The sequence below is a fragment of the Catharus ustulatus genome, chromosome 4 (assembly GCF_009819885.2).
Source record: "Catharus ustulatus isolate bCatUst1 chromosome 4, bCatUst1.pri.v2, whole genome shotgun sequence".
Taxonomy (NCBI): domain Eukaryota; kingdom Metazoa; phylum Chordata; class Aves; order Passeriformes; family Turdidae; genus Catharus; species Catharus ustulatus.
This window is the reverse complement of record NC_046224.1, coordinates 30879453-30901866: the sequence shown is the minus strand read 5'-3', so window position 1 is coordinate 30901866 and position 22414 is coordinate 30879453. Positions and strand designations below refer to the sequence as shown.

Here is a 22414-nt window from a genome sequence, read left to right as displayed (position 1 = left end):
CTGGGGCAGCCTCACCTTCAGTGCTGGGGGCAGTTTTGGGTGCCACAGTATAAGACAGATATAAAGCTGTTAGTATCCAAAGAAGGGCAACCAAGATGCTGAAGGGCCTAGAGGTGAAGCCATATGAGGAGTGGCTGAGGTCACTTGTTCTGTTCAGCCTGGAGACAGGAACAGGGAAGACTGAGGGGAGACCTCATTGCAGTTACAACCTCCTCAAGGTGGGCAGCAGAAGGGCTGGTGCTGATCTCTCCTGTGAACTGTGATAGGACACAAGGAAATTGAATGAAGCTGTATCAGGGGAAGTTCAGACTTGAGTGTTAGGAAAAGGTTCTTCACCCAGAGGGTGGTTGGGTACTGGAACAGGCTCCCTAAGGAAGTGATCATAGCACCAAGCCTGAGAGAGTTCAAGGAGCATCAGGGCAGGACTTTTAGTCATATAATGTAGTTTAGATACTCCTGTAAGGACCAGGGATTTGGACTAGATGATCCTTATGGGTCCCTTCCAACTTGAGATTCTATGAAAACCAGTATGGGATGAGGCCAGAGATGGGATTGGGGCAGCTGAGTGTCCAGCTTGCCAGACAAGTCTTCAAACATGAAGCCTGAAGGTCCTGTAAGGTCAAGCCAGGGAGTCAAATTTGTGGATCAGGACTAGAAATATCCTATAAGAAAATAATGTATTTGTCTGCTAAGTGTTCAAGAAGGTTCTACCTTTTCCTGAGGGCAAAAATATCTCTGGCCAATTGAAGGTCTAATAATTATCTCATCCTTGTTTTGATGTTGAATGCACAAATTCACAGATCATGCCAATTCACCAATACAAGATTGAGTGATGTAAGCTCCTACAAGTTATGTGTAACTTACCATCAGTGGACCTTCAGACAGCTAACAGTTGACAAAATCAATTTTTTCTATATACCTTATGACGTTTTGACCCACTTTAAAGTAGAAAAGGAGCTCTTAACCAAGAAAATAACAAGACCCTCAGGCATCTTAAGTTGGGCATCTAGTACCATTCCACTTGAACTATGCTAGTACTTTGTAATTTTTGTATGATTATAAACTGATTAATTGAGTAGAGCACTGCATTTCCACACATGATAAAAACCATTAAATACACAGTGAACATTAGTGTTTATATGGCTAATTTTCTTTCCAAAATTTATTATGCATTTAAGAGCTTGTTATATTCAAATGGAGGAGGTTTTTCTAATTTCATTCGTACATTTTCTGCTTCACTACATGAGTGATGAAATTGTTATTCAACAGTTGAGAAGAAGGCTGCATCTGTCTCATTAAGATACTTAAAGTCTAAAATTTTTCTGGAATGTATGCAGTCTCATAGAACTGCTGCAAGCAATATACAACTCATTCACAAATGAACTCAGTGCTAAAAATTCTAGTTTACACAAGTTTTTATTCTCTCTTTTCGCCTTATCTCCAAACCCAACATCTTGATGCCATTATTTTTTTAAGGAAAGAAATGATACATTTTTGTTCAGAATATGATTAGGAGCTATTACTGTAGCTTACAAAATGTTTCTTGAGGGAACACTATTTTACTGTTAAATGTAATCCATAAACTTTGTACTTCTTTATATTTAGAGTTTTTTGTAGGTAGGCTGTGATTTTCCATAAGATCTGAAATATTTTTTTACCTTTTTGAGTATAGTTACAACTCCGTTGACTTTTGCAAACACTGGACTACATCTAGCCAAAGTTGAGAATGTGTTTTAAAAAAAGTCAACGTGATCTGAGACCTGGCAAACAAGAATGTTGCAGAAATTTATTTACTCAACCAGCTCTCTGCTGGATGGACTAGAACTCAGCTGTTAGGGGTCTAAAAGCTATTTTTATGCATCTCCTTTCATGTGACTGTTCAAATGAGTCAAATAATAGCTTTAGCTTTATGCTTGTTTACTTTATTGTTTATTTGGGTCATATGCTGTTATTCGGGCTTCCTATGAGTCTATCTGACCTTTTAAAATTTTACTATTTAAATGTCTGTGTTCTTAATTCAGTCAAGTTAACCATTTCAATGCACCAAAACATGAAAATCAAGAAGAGAGAAATCTGTTACTGATTGCTCAATTTCCCACTCTCACTAACATAAACAGAAGCTATATGATTTTTTTAGGTTACACTGTGATTTGTTTTGTGGGCTTTTTTTTTTTTTTAGTGGGGTTTTCCTTTGGCTCCATTTCTTCTAGTCCACCCAAAGAAGCTAGTGGAACAGAAGTGGGGAAAAAATTTAAAGAAATGAAGATGAATGACTACAGGAAATAATGTGAGGGGACTGCAGGGTTTATTTTCCCTTGTTTAATTGTTTTCAAACAGACAGCGTTCAATTATTCATAAAGTAGTAATGGTGAAAGCAGAGTGAGTTCATAAAAGAAAAAAGATCTGTCTTTGAATTGGCTAATGACTCTCAGTATGTAAAATAAATGTTTCTCATCCGTGTCTTGAGAGAGAGGAGCTCTTCTAAAATTATACAGTTTGTCATGCATAAAGTTGGGCATTGGAAGTTTTTCTATTTGACACTATTCTGTACATCAAACTTAATTTTGAGAAAAACTTTAAAGGATGTTGAACAAAAATGAGATAGAAAGTGACTGTTTATTAGAATCTTCAAATGAAAGTAGGATGCCAAGTTGTGTTTTAATCAATCACAAGTTATTAGGCTCAATATCAAGTTACATGGTGAAATCTCCTGACCTGAAGTCTCATGACCTGAAATCTCAGGCCTACATGTACATTATCAACATAGTTGTTTCATGGCACCTACCCACTTTAGCTCCTGACAAAGAAAAAATAATTTGATCCTTCTTTTACTGGAAGTTGGAGTGACTGTCTTATAGTTGGTGCTGACTAGTAGCAATGATAAGGATAATTGCCATCAATCAGATAACCAACCGTTGTACGTATCCCATTTTTGTAGGGATGTAAGAAGCAGCTTCATGTGACGTACACTGCTGGTATGTGCACGCTAACCCTGCAAATGTAAGAAGTCAGGCTCAAGGTTTTTTGCCTTCCTTATTGACCCTAAAGTATATTGAACAAAGAAAGAACGAACTCTGGTGAATAAGCTATGAAGTCACCTATTTGGGCCAAGATGATGCCAAATGTATTATCATAATGTTGAAGTTTGACCACTGACTACTTGCTTGCATTCAGGAGTTCAGCCCAGACTATGTCAGGTTTCTTTGAGATGCCTATCCTTAAATCTACTTTAGATCTTGCCTTCAGATTCAGGACAAGCATTCATGCTGTAATTTTTTTAGTTGTAGATACCACATGAAAATCCTGAAATGATGTTTTCTTTATAAGCATAGGAACTGAAAAAGAGCACAAATTACCCACATTATTCTCCATATCTTTTCATCCAGCAGTGACTTTGTTGCAGTCACAGTTAATCTGTTATCTAATTATCAAATGTCTGCATAGAATGTTGTGTAATGTACAATCCTCTCTCAATTAAAGACAACATGTAATGATAATGGGGAGATATTTCAACTACTTATTTTACGTAAAATTCCCCATACTTTCTTTATGACATAGAAGTATAATAAAGAAAGTGCAAACAAATATCTATTATTTCAGTGATTACATTTACTGAAGTGACCCACCTGTGCACGTTGCCCTTTGTGGAAACACATGTGCAAGAGTACAGAATTGCCCACAGTGAATTGGCTTGTCTTTGTGGGGGCACTCGCTCCTGACTACATTCAAAAAGTTAATACTGCCTAATTCTAGCACAGACAAGCATGTGAACATCTAATGGAAGAAGAGCTTTCATTTTTTTCCTCCTCCAAGCTGATAAACAGGCAGGAATCTGAGGGATTCCCATTATGTTTTATATGACAGATTTGTACCACAAGCATCCTTGCCTGCTGAACACTCCTTGCCTGTCACTAGTTGTTTTGCTGCTGGCAACTCATCTTGACAACTTGAACTGCTCACAAAGCAGAGAAATATCTGGTGTTTCAAATGTGACAACTATTTTTTAATAACATTTTGATTATGTTCCAATTAATCATTTATAAAGCTTAGTTCCATTGCATGCTGTCTGCACAGCAAACTTGAATAGCATAGATGAGTACACTGGTAGCTTTTTATCAAACACCATAAATCACGAATGTCAGTCACTTAGTGCTTTGAATGTCCAGAGAGTTACATAAGTAGTAAGTCTTAATATTGCTGTTCAGTTAAAAAGAAACTTAACCTAATCTTACTGTTTCTGAATTGCATAAATAAATCCTTTAAACAAATCTTGTAGATGCCTTTTTATACTTTTGCACAGCTTCTTTCAAAGAAGTAAGGTTATACTTCTAACATTATGGCTTCGACAGCCTTGCCATTATCCTACTTTCTAAACATATTGCCAGCTTGAATTTTAAGGAACTGTGTTAGTAACCATTTCTGTAGTGATGCGTCATTTGAAGCACATATGCAAAGCTATCTTTAGAAGTATACAGCTAGTGTCTCAAAACACTACATTATACAGCTTAAATACATTCCAGTATATCTTTTATGCTTTTTGACTGCAATAAATACTGATCAGGAATGTATATTTGGAGAACCAAAATTACAAGTTTAGGCTATTCTAAATAATTAATTTTGTGATGCTATAGTCACCCGTCTTGAAAAGAACTATGATTTCCCAATTTCTACTCTTATTTTTCAACTGTTCATAACCAAATCATTTGTATTGTTGTTCTTGCTTTCTCTCAACTTCAGATGCATGAAAGTCTGTGTTTCAAACTTGTTGTGGATATACACCATAAATGAAAATGTAAAGGCTTAAAATTGGAATGGCAAAGGCAGCAATGCCAAGTTTGAATTAGCTGAATTAACCTTTTTGTGTTTCTAATTTATATTCTCTATCAATAGAGACAGTTAACACATTTAAGAATTTGTCAAGATTGTCTGAAATATAGAGAATAATACGTAAACTACATATTTAAAATATTCAGCAGTAGAGCCAGAGGAATATCTGAAAAGTTTTGTTGATCCCACACCATATCTTGCGTATTTCCTCCCAAGTTTTCATGCTGCTAATACTGCAAATACTTCCAGTCACTAAAAAATAAAGAATAATTCTTCCATACTAATTTCTCATACAAGCTTGTGTCATTAGTCCTTCTGGCTTGCATTTTACTTTCCTATCTTTCTGACTATTTTCTGTGAGAGAATTTTAATTTTTTTTGTTCTATAAAACTTTCAGAAATAAGAAATTGTCTTTAAAAAACCACAAAGCAATGGATCAATGGGTTAAACTAATTTTAAGACTGTCACACAACTTTCAAATTTTAGTTAAACTAGAATTTACCTTCTTTTTCATGGATTCGGTTTATAAAGGTGAAGGTAAAAAAATTATGAATAATTAGTTCGAACTTTAGTCCCATAGATAGAGAGTGAAGAGGAATTAGTCCTCAGAATATAAAAAAACTGTCTTCAAGATTTAGTTTGTTCTTTCCCCCTCCCTTGTCTCTTCTGCCAGTCTCTCCCTTATCTAGCAATATTCTGAGCAGCACATCACTTCCTTAGATAAAAGAGTGACAGGGATGCTTTGTGGGACATTGTCACATAGGTTTGGGTTTGACAGGCTGGATGGGGCTAGGATGGGGTTTGCTGCTGCCTGAGACTGAAGAATTCATTTTGGGAGGAACAACCAGAATGGACTGAAGTTTAGGAAGAGCTGGGAAGCAAGTATGCAGAACCCTGAGGCTGTGTGCACATTTGGGGCAGGGAGAGAACAGATATGCCTTCACAGCAAAGGGAAGCACTGTCTAAAAAGCTTGCAAACTGCTGTGTATGGAGGGGAAAAAGCATCTGTAGACATAAATATTTTACTCATTTATGCTGTTCATTGTTGATGATACTTCTTATTTATTTAATCTTTCTTTCTTAACATTTTAAATAAATAGATTTGTCATCATACAAAATATGAAATGTCTTACAGCTCAGAATCCTAAAGATCTCATGGCAAAAACCAACCTGGAGCACTGTTTGATTCTTGACAAACTCCTCAAAGTTCTTTATGACTGCTCAAGTGATCAAAGTCTCTTAAAACAATATCCTTAGTTATTGTGCCAGGTGGAAGCACATAAGTAGAGGATAATGCAATTAGTACCAAATGGAGCAAAATGCTTGATGACTTGCTGACACAGATCACATTTTGGAATAGAATATCATGTGGAAAAATATTCCCTATTCAATTTGCCTTTGCCTCTCTTTGCTAAATCCTCATAAGCAGGTCATAAGTTCTATTACTACAAGGATTTCTGTCACAGCAGCCAATCTATGGTTGATTCAGCTCGATGTCATCTGCAGTATGGACACCTGCAGTTAATTCTGTATCTAAGATAAAAGTGGAAGCTGTGAAGCAAAAATATCCAACTTTAGGTTGGTTTCTTTTTATTGTGAGAAGCTTTACCTGTGTCCAGTAATCTTATTACTGTTCTTTTTTAAAAGCATGTCTTGTAACTTCTGCAAATGACATTTTTTAGCTGTGGCTGTGTATTGCTAATGTTTATTGTCACTTTTTTTCCTGTATTCTATTACTAAAATTATCAAATTTCCAGCTATATAAATCAGTTAACCATAGCAGCACTCTCTATATCTGAAATGTTATTTTATGATATACCTGTATACAAGTTCCAGTGAAGTTAATGTTGCACAGTCTCAAAAGAATTTATATATTCATGTGCTTAGGGAGAACATAGAGATATTTAGTAGTCTATCACATGGACAAGGTTTTTTTTTAATGACCATGACTGGAGGTACAAAATTTTTTCTTAAACCTCTGTATTTATGTTCAACGAGTTGGAAGACAATAGATTTGAATTTTGTTTGTCATAATTATGGAAAAAAGCATTTATATTGCATGCAGCACTATTTAGAAAAATTAGAAAAGATAAATAATTCTGAAGCCAGGACTTCTATTGACCTCTGTAGGGAATTTTAAATTGGTGGTTTGTTTGGTTTTCTGTGAATTGACGTTGACATGTCTCTACCTTTAAACTATTTTTCACTAAGATATATTACAACTATATAAAAAGTATATATCATATTATTACTGGTCTTTTCTTTACCTCACTGGGTAATACTTGCTTTCCTGTGTTATTTCAAAAACAAAATCTGCTACAGACACTTATAAGGTAGGTGAAATAATATTTTTAAGCAGTTTATCTCTAATCATTTAATGTTAAGATGGCTAGACTGAGATGATGTCTGTCTTCTTTTGTAGTCATTGAGTAGAGAAACACTTCTCTGAAGACTGATTCATCACGCTTTAATTGTTGCATTCTGTGCACTGAATATGAAAGACTTAACTCATCTGAAAGGCTTAATTTCTTGACTGTAGCTGAGATTACATTGGAGAAAATATATCCAGCTACTTAGAATTATCAAGAAAGAGATTTTCACAACAGGTGCTTGAAACAGCATTAAAAATTTTTAAAAAGCAATGTGCTGGTGGAATTTAGGTGATTTCAAAGTACAGTAATTTCACGATTATAAGCCACACCATTTTGACTAAAATTTTGGTCCGAACCCAAAGTGCGGCTTATAATCAGGTATGGCTTATATATGGACAAAGAACAAAAAGTTGCTGTTTTAGTTTGGAGGACAGGTGTCTGATGAGAAAGGCAGGAACTTCTCTTTGAAATGGAGAATGTAAACCCCCTCCCTCCAAATTCCTTCCGAAGTGTTAGGAGAGTGACCAAATTCTTAAGGAATTTGGCTCAACCTTGGTATCTAGGATACCTTATCTATTATAGCAAGTTCCAGGGGCCAGGAGCAGAAGGCTTTGGAGAAATTGTATCATCCACAAAGGGGCTTTCAGGCAAAAATATGGGAATTAGGAATTACAGTTCTTTACTTGGGAAATTAAAATAGAAATACAGTGCTACAAAGAAACAAACTCCAAACCCTGACAAAGTCAGAGTACAACCTGACACCCTGTCAGGCAGGGTGTTGGTAGCAGTCCCATTAAATGGTGGCTGCATCCTCCTGCAGTGACAGATGTGATTCAGTTGAAGCAGTGCTCCTGTAGAAGGTGCAGTTTCCCTCTGGAGGTCCAGTGGTGATGTGGAGAAATCCGGTTTTCCTCTGGAGTCCAGTGGAGAAAGGGGCTCCCTTAGTGTCCCAAAACCTCTGTTTTATCTTGGTAAGAAATGTTGGGCTCTTCCCCCTGGCTGGAGCAACTTCCAATGGGATGAAGTAATTTTATCAGTCACACAGTGGGACTCAATGGGCCACTAGCAGAAAATGACTGGTTGGAGGAAGGATGGGTTGTGAAAAGATAAAGAACAATGCCCTACCTGGTTTCAATGGATGGCCCATTAGCAGAGTATCTGCTGTGGAGATAAGGATCAGTGCCCCCACCCTCAAGAGATGGTGATAGAACAGATACCTTTTATCACACTCTGTATTGTAACATGCGGCTTATAATCAGGTGCAGGTTATGGACAAAGAATGAAAAGTTACTGGCACCTGGAAGTGCGGCTTATACTCAGTGCGGCTTATAATCATGAAATTGCTGCAGATAAAAACTTTGGCTTCTTTAGAGTCATCATTTTTGAAACTAAATATAATGTTAATCCTATCTGACATGCTAAAATTAGTCTCCAGGAGAGACAATATGAGAACCAGACTTCTTAGTGTTTATTACCTCAAAAGAAATAATGTTTTGGTTCCTTGATCAGTGATGTTTTTAACACCTAAAAATGCATCCAGTACTTTTTAAAATAGTTGTGGTGGTGTTCTATAACTAGAGAAGTTTTCTGGAACCCCATCAGAAAGGGATAATGATTGAAAATTGTGGCACAATGTGTGGTGTGTAGATATAATTGCCATTTTAGGGTGAGCAACTTGCATGCTTGGAAGAGTTGCACTAAACAAAGGTCTAATCTCAGAATGGAAGAAGGTATAGGAGTGTATATTATAGCATGAACAATAATTTTTTTATCATTTTATTAGATAATGTGTAGATTTTTTAGGTTATTTCTATCTAATATCCCAAATGGAAATGTAAGAAATGTTTTCAAGCATTTGATTAGATTTTGCAGTTCTCTGTGCATTTTCCTCTGTTGTCTGTTGTGATGGAAGTAAGATTTCATTTCCATTACAGAGTAGAATGTTTGGGCAGCTATGGTAAAGATGAAATGTGGTTCCTACACCACATCATAGTGGTTAATGAAACAGTACAGGTATTACTGGTTTTGTTTTAAACATAGCCTGGTATTTTCATTCCTAGATCAGGCTAACTTCCTATTTGGTAGATAAATATTTCTGCATATGATTCCAAAGTCAAAGGTTAAGTTAGAGTTTCTCAGCCCTTTTGAAAAAGGTGAAGATAAGGTGAAATGGCCGGTTAAAACAGCAAGTAATTAATTGAGTCTCTCTGTTAACAGGAAGAAGGTCAAGTGCACGTAACTATTGTGATTACACAGCCTGCATTACAAGCAGCTGAGTCACTTAACCTCAAAGTGCTTAGATTGGAAGACTGAGAAACAGTTTAATGTGATGTTACATCACATTAGCAGCTATACTTCCAAGTTACTGTAGTATTTTGAGGTTTTTTCAGAGTTGTTTTGCAGTACCAATTAGTTTTATTGCTGTGAAACATTTTATTTAGAGTTTTATTTAGAGTATCCTCCTTTTTTCCACCTTGTCTTACTGTAGCTAACTAGATGTAATTTTAAAATGGTAATTTCTAATTGAGATGTATTTTTTCATTATTTTTTTTACTTTGTCGTGTATATATTTCTGAAAGTTTTTCAGATACACACTTTTAATTGCCTGATCCAAAGTATAGAAAAGATTGCTTAATTTTTTTGTGTAGGAATCATACATCCAGTTTATACTGGGGAGAATCTGTAGTTTCTGCTGATGAAGATTAAATTATTTGTGATATCCTTCTAACACCTATGAAAAACACTGAAAATCTGATGCTGCTGATGTCTCATCATACATTGAGGTTGCAATTCTGTAGTATGCAAACAACTTAGTTGTTTTGAAATTATGTAGACCTTTATTAATTTCTCTACAACTCCATCCTTAGTGTAGGAGGTCTCTGCTAAATAATGTCTGGTGCCAGGAGATAACATTATGGATGTTTATTTACATGGAAGCTAATTTTTCACTTTAGAGGGTTACTTCCTGCTGTGCTTGAAAGCTCAAGACTAAATCAGAATGTAGAGAGAAGGAAAGGAATGGAAGCCCATTAGAAAGGGAAAGGAGCAACAAACATGCAAGAATCATAGAATCATTAAGATTGGAAAAGACCTCCAAGATCATTGAGTCCAACCCTTGATTGAGACCACTTTACTGATTAGGCCATAGCACTAAGTGTCCCATCCACTTGTTTCTTGAACACTTCAAAGTGCAGAGCTTGAGAGAATTATTTATTTGCTCTAACTGTGGCTATACAACAAAGTGTATGACTCCTTTTCTGAGGTTTCATGCAGATGTTCTATACAGATTGTTATTTTTGTTTAGAGGTTGCTCAGAATTCACAAGATATTTCAGGTGAGCATTGCTCTAGGTTATACACAAATAGTTTGAAATGTAAGAAAAAAAAAACCCACTACCTTTCCACCAATGCATGCTTGGAATCTATAATTATTATAGAACACTTTCAGTAAAAACAAAACGGTTTTTTGGCAGTGAATGATTTTGCTTTTTAACAGAGGTTTGACTAAGAAGTGTTAATGTAGTATGGAGTTAGGAATTGCAGGATGTTCCTAGAAGCAGTTTTCCTCATATTTTTAATTATATCTTTGTGCATGTTTTGCACTGGAGATGCTGAGCAAATCAATCAGCACCAGAACTTATGCCTAGCCAGTTGGAGCAACTGCTGTCTTTAAGTACTTATTTTGTAAATTATGAGTGGAAAATGGTGAATATTCAAAATGTTTCACTAAACTAGTATTTATTAAGTCTGGAGCCTGCTTCCTCAAATTTAGCCCAAAGGATATCCAGGAGCATTTGAGGAACTGCTTTTGATGCTCTCATTATCTGCTAACATTCTCAAAATTACATATAATTTCAGCATAATATTTCTGTTTGAAAAAAATAGGTAATCTAATCTATTTCACTTTCTATAAAGGTGTAACACAGTTTTAGGCCAGAAAGGGTTTCAAACATTGATACTGACAGGCAAGCGTGCTCTCAAACAGTTTTTGTGGTGTGGAATACCATTTGGAAAATACCTCTTTTGAAGAGACTTAAAGACAAAGGAGAAAATGCAAATTACAGTAAATTCACGAATACAAGCCGCACTGAGTATAAGCCGCATGGCTGGGTGTTGGCAAACATTTTGTTTTTTGTCCATAAATAAGCTGCACCCAAGTATAAGCCGCTCTGTGTTCGCAGCGAGGACCCGCGTGCAACAAAGTTACCAATTAGTAACAGAACCGTGGCAGGGCGGGGTTTACTGGCTCGGCTCGGGCCATGAGGACCTGGGGCTGCCGACAGGGCTGGGTGGCCCAGCTCGGTGCTGCCGCTCGGCAGGGCCGCTCGGGGCTGGCCGTTGCCACCACTGGGCTCGGTCACCCCAGCCCGGCGCTGCCCCGCAGCGGCAGGGGGGGCACAGAGCCCGCCGGCACCTGCGGCGGCCATGGGAGCCGGGGATGGAGCCTGCCTGCTCCTGCGGCGGTGGCACGAGGGGACGGGAGCCCCCCGAGCCGCGGGGCCAAGCAGAGAGAGCTGTCCCTGCTTTCCCCAAACCATGGGGCCAAGCGGAGAGAGCTGTCCCTGCCCCGCCCGAGCCGCGGGGCCAGCAGAAAAGAGCTGTCCCTGCCTCCTCCGAGCCGCGGGGCCAAGCAGGAGAGAGCTGCCCCGCCTTCCCCACCCCCCGTGCTGCCTGCACAGAGCAGCTCCACCTGCCGTGCAACAGAGTATCAATTTGTAACAACCGCGTAAATGCAGGGTTTTACTGGTAGGAGCTCGACTTTGCAGTTTGCATTGACTTGGTTTGCACTCCCAGGGTTGAAAATGTCAGAAAATTATTCACATATTGGCCGCACCTGAATATTAGCCGCTTTCACAGTATGAGAGCAAAATTTTGGTCAAAACAGTGCGGCTTGTATTCGTGAAATTACTGTACTTCATGATCTGCAATAAATTTCCAGCATCCAAAGATAAAAGCCTTAGAAATGCCTTATTTGAGCAAAATAATTGCATGGTTTATTTCTCATTCTATTAACAGAAACTAAAATACAAAACTAAAATACTTAAAGGTGTCAAGTCAGGAATAGATTTTATCAAGCAAACCTGGTATATTTTATCAGGAAAATGATAAAACAGCTAGTTAAATATAATTTTGATACAGGCTATAATATAGATAACAGGTTTCTTCAAGCATTCTTTTTACTGCCATTATATTTTGATCGAGGAAGTTGCTTTTTGTGGAGTTCATGAGGAATATTAGACGGATGTACAAACAGGCTCTGTTCAGCTGTGAAGATGTAGATATGGTTGGAGGCACATTTGTGAGCAGCAATATTTCCAGCAGATTGCTGTGCATTCCAAAGGTAGGTGCTGGTTTTGTCAATTGTCTTTGTAATCATTGGCCAAGTGTGCAAATAGTGCAGGGAAAGACTGGGTAGCATGGTGTGAATCACATGGTTGGTGGTCACAAACATGCTCTATAGAATTGAAGTGCAGCTAGTGATCTAAACTTAATTGTTTAATTGCTTTAGCAATGAGTTAACTCAGAGAAGGTTTAATTGTCACTTATGGTATCTTTTCAACATCATCTTCCAGGAAGAAAAGGATGAGCTTTTTGCCTGACTATACAAAAATAAATGGAATGTTAAGAAACAGGAAAGAAATTTTTTGGTTGAGCCTGCAAACAAAGCCATGTTACTCCACTTAATTGATTACTAAGCATAGTAATAGTCTAAGCTGAATAACACTAGATTCCCATGTGGGCTAAGAAGAAAATGAAATGTTGGAGGAGTTTGAAAAACAGTAACCAAAATGCATCCCAGAATTGGAAAACTGTGTGCTAGGAAGTTTAGGCAATTCTAGCTGATGAATTTAATAGAAATTTAAGAGCTGATGTACCCAAATCTTTCTTCATGAAGAAGAAATAAGATGTTGAGGGGTTTTCTGCCTTGGAGGAGAAGGCATGAAATTGAAATTGAACTAGGATAAATTCAATTTTGAATGCAGATGCAATTTCCTAATAGCAAGGATAATTAAACTGTGGAGTAATTTCTCTGGTTGTAAGTCTCCTTGCAACTTGGAATGTAGAGACATGATATCATAACATTCTTTAAAAATGCTTTATAATAGAATTAGATACTGCAAGAGAAACACAGGAAAAAACAATCTGTGGGCTACAGCAGATAAATAAAGTGATCAGTGATCAGAGCTTGCATGCGTGACAAAATATTTTGCATTTTAATATATTAACATCCTGATTCTTCATGCATTTGAATAATACTAAAGGCTGTAGTATTGAAAAAGAATTTATGTTTTAAGGCACCTCTAGTGACTAACTAATCTTACCAACCACTCAAGGCAAGTTAGACTCTGAATTTGGGTCAGACTGCCCAGACCTGTGTTCCGTTGAGCTCTGAGTATCTCAGCCTCTCAGGGCAACCTGCACCACTGGAATATTTCCCTTGCTGCAACTTATGTTGTTTGCTAATCTCTTTTGTTGTGTACCTTTCCAAAAATTCTAAATTCCTAATCAGCAATTAGATAGATGACAATAGCAATTGAACCCTTTACCTAATTTCTGATCTGCACAAACCCAGTTTCCTTAGCCACTGCTCTTACATTGCTCTTCTGTTACTTTTATTTCGGTGTCACTTTTTCCAGTTGTGAATACCTTTCTCGTACTAGTGGGTCCACAGATACTAAACCTGGTACTGGATACATTTAATGCAGTAGTTCTCTACAACAGAAATTGATAACAAGAATTACAACAAAAGCAAGAATAAAATGTGTGAATTTTTTTTTCTTTCACTGTTGTATTGCATGTTATTTCCCACAATATAGAAATTGTGTCATAACCTATAACGTAATTAGATATTGCATTTATTATGAGATTCTCTGTTTGCATAAAGAAGCATGGAAATTAGATGAAAGTTATGGACCGGGAAAAAAACTAAACAAGCTAAACAAGAATTAAAAATATTTTGGTTTAGAAAATATGTGCATATATTAAGTAAATTTCCATTCTTGTACAATATTTAGAATTGTCTATGTTAGATCTGTTCTATCATAGCTATGGTACTAGGAGGAATGAAAGAATGGATATTAATTCATATTTACTACTGTACAGTGTTTGAGCATTAGCTACTATGCTGGCAACAGGAAGTAAGGATGAGCAACAGGAAAAAAGAATGAGGTAGCTCCACTGTTTCTGTTTCCTCTTCCTCCAATCATGTTTTTTAGGTAAAGCCACCAAAACCATACTGTGAGCTTCCCAATTCTTTAGGTATATTAATGCCACTTATTCTGCCTTCCACCTACATTTTAGTTACCTCTCTAGCTATTCATTGAATCCTCAAATGGGTTGAGTAGGAGACAAACATGTTTTCCTTCCTGCATCAGTCCTGGAAATTCCCAGAAGTGTGGACTCCAACTATGCGGGAATTTTGATGAGAGAGGAATTAGTTTTGGGAAATGAAGAGCTCACTGAGTGAATGTCTTGGGTCACAATGTTAGGCTGACATCTCAAAAATTCTCTCTTATCCTATTTTGTGGAGTTAAATCCTTTTTAGTATCTGTCATTAGCAGCATAAATACAGCAGAAATTTTAATTTTGAAAAAGATGGTCTTAATTATTTCAGTCTGTTTATGCTACAACAACACAGTGCTGATTTCTTCAGTTGCCTCCATGTAAATAATGATTAAATCACATAAAACTAAATTTGAAGTAAACATTCTGCACAGATCTTGAAAATCCTTGGTCTAAAAGTGCCCGTATTATTGGTCACTTTGAACCTGCTAATATTTTACCAACCCATTGCCATTTTAATGAATTATAGTCTGAATGTTAGTATGAATTTTATTTAAAAAATATGATTCTGTATCAAAAATATTACTCTTGCATAACAATATCTGCAAGAAATTCCTTGAAGTTTTTCTGATAAATTATGTGCTTGCTTTAAATATGTCATTGCTAGCAAAAAAGTAACTACTCTTAGAACAACTACTCATACCTCAAATTTAGAGAGATGTTTTTCCAAGGTCAGTAAAAATTTTTGCACAAGGAAAGAAAATTAAGGGAGATGTCAGTAATTGTATGACAATATATATATATATCCTAATCAAGTGGAAATGCCTGCTGAGAACCTTACTTTGAAAGTTAGGTGTTAAAGCAGAACAGAATTTTGAAAGAGCAAACATAAAATTTATTTTCATTCAATCTTTAAGAAATGCACATTTCATCACATACATTATGCATTATTATTTCCATTGCTTAAATTTTACATGAAAATATTACAGTCTGAGCTTACATGGATTAAAAATTAAATCAATTAGCAGTAAAGTAACTTTAAAAATATTTTAAATTTATAACAGTTTGTAATAAAGGTTTGTTGCTTTTTCATAGATTGTGCTTTGGTTGAGATTCAGACATAGTCAATGCTCAAATGAGTGCTCAATGAAGTAAGTGTTGCTTGCAAGAAGCAGCATCAGAAAGTGCTGTGGATATTCAATTTATTTAAATCATACAAGCATCTAAAACTTGATTAATTCCTCCCAAGACTGACACATAAAATATGATGAAACTGTGTGTTCCTACCTTAAGAAGGAACATGAAATGCAAGGCTGAACTGGAATATACAGCTATTCAGGTAAAATTAATGCTAAATAAAATACTACTGTAAATTACATAATGATTCTAAAATTCAAGTGAGGACTAGAGAATAAAAATATGATCTTTATTCATGTTCACTATTCCTCATTGCTTGTTGAAAATAAGGCTTGGTAAACTGTAAAGGGAAGTTGTTTGATATTTTGAAATTTGGCTTCTTGAATTTTATTTCATTACTTTGAAAGAGAAATTTATTTCAAGTGTATTGGCATGCACACACAAGAAAAAATATTAAAAACTCAAGCTAATTTTAAAATATTTGGATTTTTTTTTTTACATTATATATTAAAAAACCCCAACAAATAAATCTGGACCCATTTTTCTTTTTAATTATTGGAACTGGAAGTGAACCTCAAATGCCTTCAGTCATGTAGCAGTGTGGGCAAACTTTTCATCCAGACTTAGCTCAGCTTTGCTTTTTAAAGAAGTGTAATCATAGTGTGCTACCATTTGACCAGAGATGAGCTCAAAGATGGTTTTAACCAGGAAAATGTAATATACACCTCTGTCAGTGGTGTGTCTAACAGACTGTACTTGCAGCCTTAATAGGGAGAACCCAAGCATCAATAGAAGATAAAAACAATTTGTTCCTTCCCTGACTTTTCTATGTACAAGCAGCAAAAAAAAGGAGATTTTTTTTTAATAACATGAAGATATTATTCTAAATTTGCATAGTTAGATAATTAAAAATGAAGAGTAAAAGAAAAGAGGTAAAGTATAAAGAAAAAGAAAATTTGTGGTGCATATATACATTATCTTATATTAACCTGTCAAAACTACAACATCCAGGAAGTTGGAGTATTCAAACTGAACACGCAAGTTCGTTTTTGCTTTCTCATGTTATGTAATGTATGATCAGAATCTACTCAATGAAAGATGCTATGGGAAAAAATACTTTAAATTAAAACAATGCATTCAGAAGCTGCAACTTTCATAAAATTTTGCAACTTTTATTTTTTTAACTTCCACAATTCTCTAGGCAAGGCTTACCTAAATAAGTGATAGATATTAACACAACATAGGAAGATTTTTTTTTTCTTCCAAATTGGATGAATGACATAAATATTTAACACATTTTCCCCACAAATGTTGGAGAATTCAGGTTTTAATACATTCATCTATTTGCAAATGTACCCTCCTTATTGGTAGTGGGATGCTTTGCTTTTAATGTTGTGAAGTGTATTTTTCATGCTAAAAGGTGTGTTGATTATTGGGCTGTTTGTAAGGAGGTCATCAAGTGGTTTTCAATGATGGTTTGCAATGACAAGGATTGCAGCAGCTTCACTGTGGAACAGAGTGACTGATGCTCACTCAAGGAGAACACAAAACCTTCTAATGACTTTCATAGTGTCTATTTCTTTCCTTTTCTTAAAACAATGGGAATGTTACTGATTGTGTAACCTTATTCCCTGTCTCAGGTCTCCTAGAAATCCTGAACAGAAGATCATTAAACGAGTGATTGCTCTTGAAGGAGACATTATCAAGTAAGTATTTTAAGCCTTAGTCTCAGAGCTTTATAGGAATAGTGCAGCTTTTTAGTCTTTTAAATCAGTATCCTAGACAACGAGTGCATTCTAGCATTTTCTGTCTATTATTAACAAGGATGTCAGCATTGTACCTGCCTGTTTTTTAATGACAGGAGGAATGCTACACAAAACTACTCACTCCTGTGAAATGTACATTGGTACAAATAATACTTGTTTCTGAGAATATCTCTGCCACAAATCAAGGCAGGTAATAGTACAGCAGTTTTCAATGAGATTATAGGGCTGTGATTTTTCATTTAAAAACTCCAGCTGCTGTTTTGCACTGGGGTGGGCATGGAAAAGTAGGTTGTTTTTTAGGCTTTTGTTTATTTGCTTGTTTCAAGATCTCAAGTTTGATTTTTTTTTTTTTTTTTAATTTTAGGGACAAAGAACCCTTATAGATTATTAACTGCAGCGTGTAGGCATCTGTAGGGAATATGGTGCAACTGATTTTGAGTAAATTATTGTATCAGAAAAAAAATCCCATTGTAGCAAGAGTAGACTCTGGAGTGCTTCAAGACTTGGTTTGCTCTGACAGATAGAGCTTCCTACTGAGGCTGGTTAAATTATTACTAGATATAAATAAAAAGTTTTTGTGGGAACAGTATTATTATGGAGAAAATGCTTGCTTGAAAAGGTTTCTTTTTGCCAGGTACAGAATTGCATAGGCATAGAGGTGGGAGAGTAAATCCCTAATTTCCCATGCTAAATGTGAATGACCCTGGGAGATCTCAGACAATATGGCAGACTCTGACTCAATTCACTTAGATAATGACTCTTGCTCTAGTGTAGTGACTGCTTAAGAAGTACTTGAAAGCTTCAATTCAAATCAAGGATTTGAATTTGATCTCAGTTAATAGCCCTAGTTAATAGCATGGGCAATGTGGAATATGTCTATGTTGTTTTTTTTCTCTTGCACTCAATACAATTTCTGTTTTATTGAAAAATTCTCAATTATCTCAGTTTGAGAAACCAAAAGAAATTGTTACCTCTCTGTTGAAGCAAAATATCTAAAATAAAAGGCACAAAGAAGATAATTTGATGTCCAAAACTACAGACATTGACAGCTAAAACTAGCTATCACTTTCAAGAGCTAAAGACAGAGGAGTGGTGGGTGTTCTGTCTTTTATTGACCTGTGTTCTTAAGAAGGTGCTTATTTCTTACTGCTATTGATATTAGTTCAGTAATTCATTTAAGTGATAAGAATGTTATTCATGTTTCTGTATTCCTCATTCATTTCTGCAACAATATCAGAAAGAGATTGCAATATAAGGTGTCTTCAAGGATTACTTTACATTGTTCTATATTATTAACATACTTACCTTAATTTTTGAAACTTAATGTAGATTTTGATTAAAAAAGGACATTTAATAACATAAATTCTAGCTTTATGAAATTAACTATGCTGTACATTCAAACTCTTTAAGACTTGGAACATTTCATTAACATTTGTGGGTGTTCCTGGCCAAGTGGACAAAGGTGTGTGGCACCAGTGTGTTCAGAATACTGATGAGCCTGCAGGTTAATGAATCACTCAGGGACATAGAAGGCTGATCCTCAATTTCCTGTGGTAAACCTGGTTAGATTACTTTATTGATAGAACTACTGTTAGAAATACTGATAGAAATCTCAATAATTCAGACATGCTTTTTTTTTTTTTTTTTTAACTTTGAGGATGTGACAATTACCCCAGAGCTTTTTGTTGTATGTCTTGGTTTTGGATGGGATAGAGTTAGTTTCCTTCCTGTAGCTGGTACAGTGCTGTGGTTGTTGGCCATAGAATGAGAGTGATGTTGATAACAGTGATGCTTCAGCTTTTGCTGAATAGTGCTTACCCTAAGTCAAGGTCTTTCCAGTTTCCCATGCTTTGCCAGTGAGAAGGTGCCCAACAATCCAGGAAGCAGCTTGGCCAGGACAGCTAACCCAAACTGGCCGAAGGCATATTCCATAACACAGAATGTCATACTCTGTGTAAAATGGTGGGAGCTGACTGGGGGGCACTGTTCACTGCTTGGGGATAGATGGTGAGCAATTTTACAGTGCATCACTTGTCATTCTTGAGTTTTATTCCTCTCTTTCTCTTTTCAATAATAATAATAATAACAAAAACAACAATTGCAAAGATAGTAGTAGGGAATATTATTGTATTATTTTCTGTTGTGTTGTTATTAGTGCTATATTTTATTTCCTTTCCATTATTAAGCTGTTCTTTCTCAACCCATGAAGTTTACCTTTTGTCTCCAATTTTCCTCCCTGCCCCTGGCAGGGAGGCTTGGAATGAGCAAGTGGCTGTGTGGCATTTTGTTTCCAGCTGCAATTCAATCAGATGAATAGTATCGCCATGGGTTGAGATAAGAAGAGTGATAGGCAATATGATCTGTGATTCTGTAGTTGTGCTTTCACAGCTGAACAAATTATCTTTTTTTGATCAATTTGGAGCATGATTAGGGAAAATACTAGAAAACTGTGTTTCCTCATGTTATCAATTAAGGTAAGTTAGTTAGTTAGTATTTTACTATGTGTTAATTACTGAAAGTGATAAAAGATCCAATAGGCAGAGCCATTAGTGCCATAGGAAGGGTCCCTTATATTTTGACTTGAGTTCAGGAGTTGACACCATGGCAGAAAAATCCTGTTTTTCGAATCTTAATTCTAAAAGTATTTAATGAAATGAAAATAGTGACATTTTAAAAGTAGCAATGAATGACTTAAGGTTTTTGAAAAGGTGTGTAGGTGAAAAATGTGTAATAGGTCCATTTTCACCTTTAATTTTCTGTTTTTCAGATAGTCAGACATTATATACTAAATAATACTTTATCTTTTGAAATGTGATTTGAGGTGTTGCAAAATGCTACAAACTCACTGAAATAAAAATGCTATCATTACAGTTTTCTATTCCTGTTTCCAGTCTAGTTGCTCGTGCAGGTGAAGAGTTTGGTATTATACCAGAAGCATATAGTACATGCCATAAACTTGTAACAGATAACTTAATTTAGATAAGCTGCTATGACTCCCCCTTCAAAATAATTCAAAGAATGGACAAAAAATTCCCCAATTAGTCCTTGAGAATGAGTCTATAGGTCAGCTTGTATACAGACAATATTGCAAAGTGTAGCTCCCTTAGATCAGGATTTGTTTTGTTTTCCATGGATTCACAGGAGAATTAACTTTAAGTAGAAAATCGGTTCCTGCAGACTGTTTAAATGATAAGTCTTCCAAAAGAGGCCTTATTTTAAAAGTCAACATAATCTAATTTGTTAAAAAATTAATGTTGGTATTACAAAACACTTGGAAAAACTTGAAATTAAACTTATTAGAACTCATTTATCTTAAATGCATTACTGGTAATTCAAAAATCTATAGTAATCTTTCACAGATGAGTTATGGTATATTTTCAGTAACAAAAATAAATGACGGTTTATGTGAAGGAAACCAAAATTGTTATTAAGCTAGTAAAATTTGAAATTAACTCTATTCAGTACCTTGCTGAACTAATTTGTTTTCCCCCTGTCTGTCACAGTTCCACAGGTCTGCAGGAGCTTGGTGTGCCAGTTATGTTTTTTTTCATCTATTTGTTTGCTTCTTAATGCTGTACCTGAGCTAAGAATGATTAGTGAGTTTCTAGGAAGAGTAATTTTTTGAAAAAGATTATGTCTGGGGATGTTGTTAGGCTCTTCAGGAGTTAGTGTTCTGAACTGAATGCTTCAGGAACATGTTATGTGTGTTTGCATGCTGCATCTTGCAAAATTACTCTGAAGATGTGAAAAAGGAAATACTCCTTGTTTGTCAAAGCACGACAGTGCGGACATACATCATTACCTTATTAAGCTGTACATCTAAACCGACCTTTCAACAACAACTTTTAACCTTTTATTACAAGGTTTATCATTCAGCTGTAGAAACTATTGCCACAGAAAGTTAGGGAGATATAATGGGGTTTGAAAAAGGGTAGAGAATTAATAGAAATAGAGGCCATCCAACAGTAGCTATTAGATGCAGCAATCACTGGTATTAACTTTGTGTGGTCCTGTTGTCAAGTTCATGCAGGCTGTCGTATTTCTTCCAGTCAAAGATCCCATACTTCCTTAAATAATAAGCAAAATCTGGTCATTCTGTCAACTTATTGGAGAACCCTTTAGCATCAAACTGTCATTACCCCATGCAGGTGTTGCTTTTTTTATTCTTAGAGAGTTGGTGTTGGTGGCATCCAGGATCCCTTTAGTGTGAAAAAGACAATCATTAAGGGGTTTTTATTGTTTTGGGGTATTTTTGTTTTACTGATGCAACTCAATTTTGTCAGATATTATGGCTGCCATTTTAATTTTTTTTTTCACTGAGGTCCAGGAGCAATTTTCCAACAAAACAGCTGTCTTCACAGAGTCCATACGGCTTGGTAACAACTTGTGTTAGATTATACCAAAAAATCTGTGCCTGCAGCCTTTGCCAGTGTTGGAGCACAAGAATGGCTCTGTACATAACATCTTCAGGGCAACCACCTGTCAGAAATTACATGCAAACCTTTGCCATTTAATCATACAGAAGCAAGTTAGTTCACTAGTGCTGTAGTAAGACTCTATTTGTTTCCAATTACTCTATTATTCTATTCTATTTGTTTCCTCTATTTCTTTCCTCTCTGCCCCCAGCACATAGGCCCCTGGTAACTATTCTGAGGTAGTGCTTATGTGATAAGGTACTGCTTGCAATGGCTGGTAGAACAGAGAAATGTATTATCAGTAAAACACATTAAAATCTAGGACTCACAGTAGATGATGAAACACAGGGTGTGTTTCTGGCTGTGTTCTATTCTCTTCTTTGTCAAAGTCTGCTGTGTCTGTCTTTGAGTTGTGAATATACATCTGAGTGGTCAGATCCACATTGACAGGAGTCAATCTGCAGAAATGAGAACAGGTTGTACTCTACAGAGACACAGCACCATCCTCACAGATTACAAATTTTGCAATATCTTTTATTTTGACTGTCTTCTACATACTGTTATGTCTTAGTTCTTTATGTATATAAAGGACATAGTAGCTGTCAAAATACCTT

At 36.0% G+C, this 22414-nt stretch overlaps 1 protein-coding gene across 3 annotated transcripts in view; it reads left to right on the top strand.

The window, feature by feature from the left end:
• Positions 1 to 22414, top strand: part of IMMP2L (inner mitochondrial membrane peptidase subunit 2) — a 431600-nt gene that overhangs the window by 269937 nt on the left and 139249 nt on the right. For all 3 annotated transcript variants that reach the window (XM_033057715.2, XM_033057716.2, XM_033057717.2), the window contains exon 4: positions 17260 to 17325. In XM_033057715.2, the coding sequence (XP_032913606.1) occupies positions 17260 to 17325 (66 nt within the window). The remainder of the gene's footprint in view (positions 1 to 17259; positions 17326 to 22414) is intronic.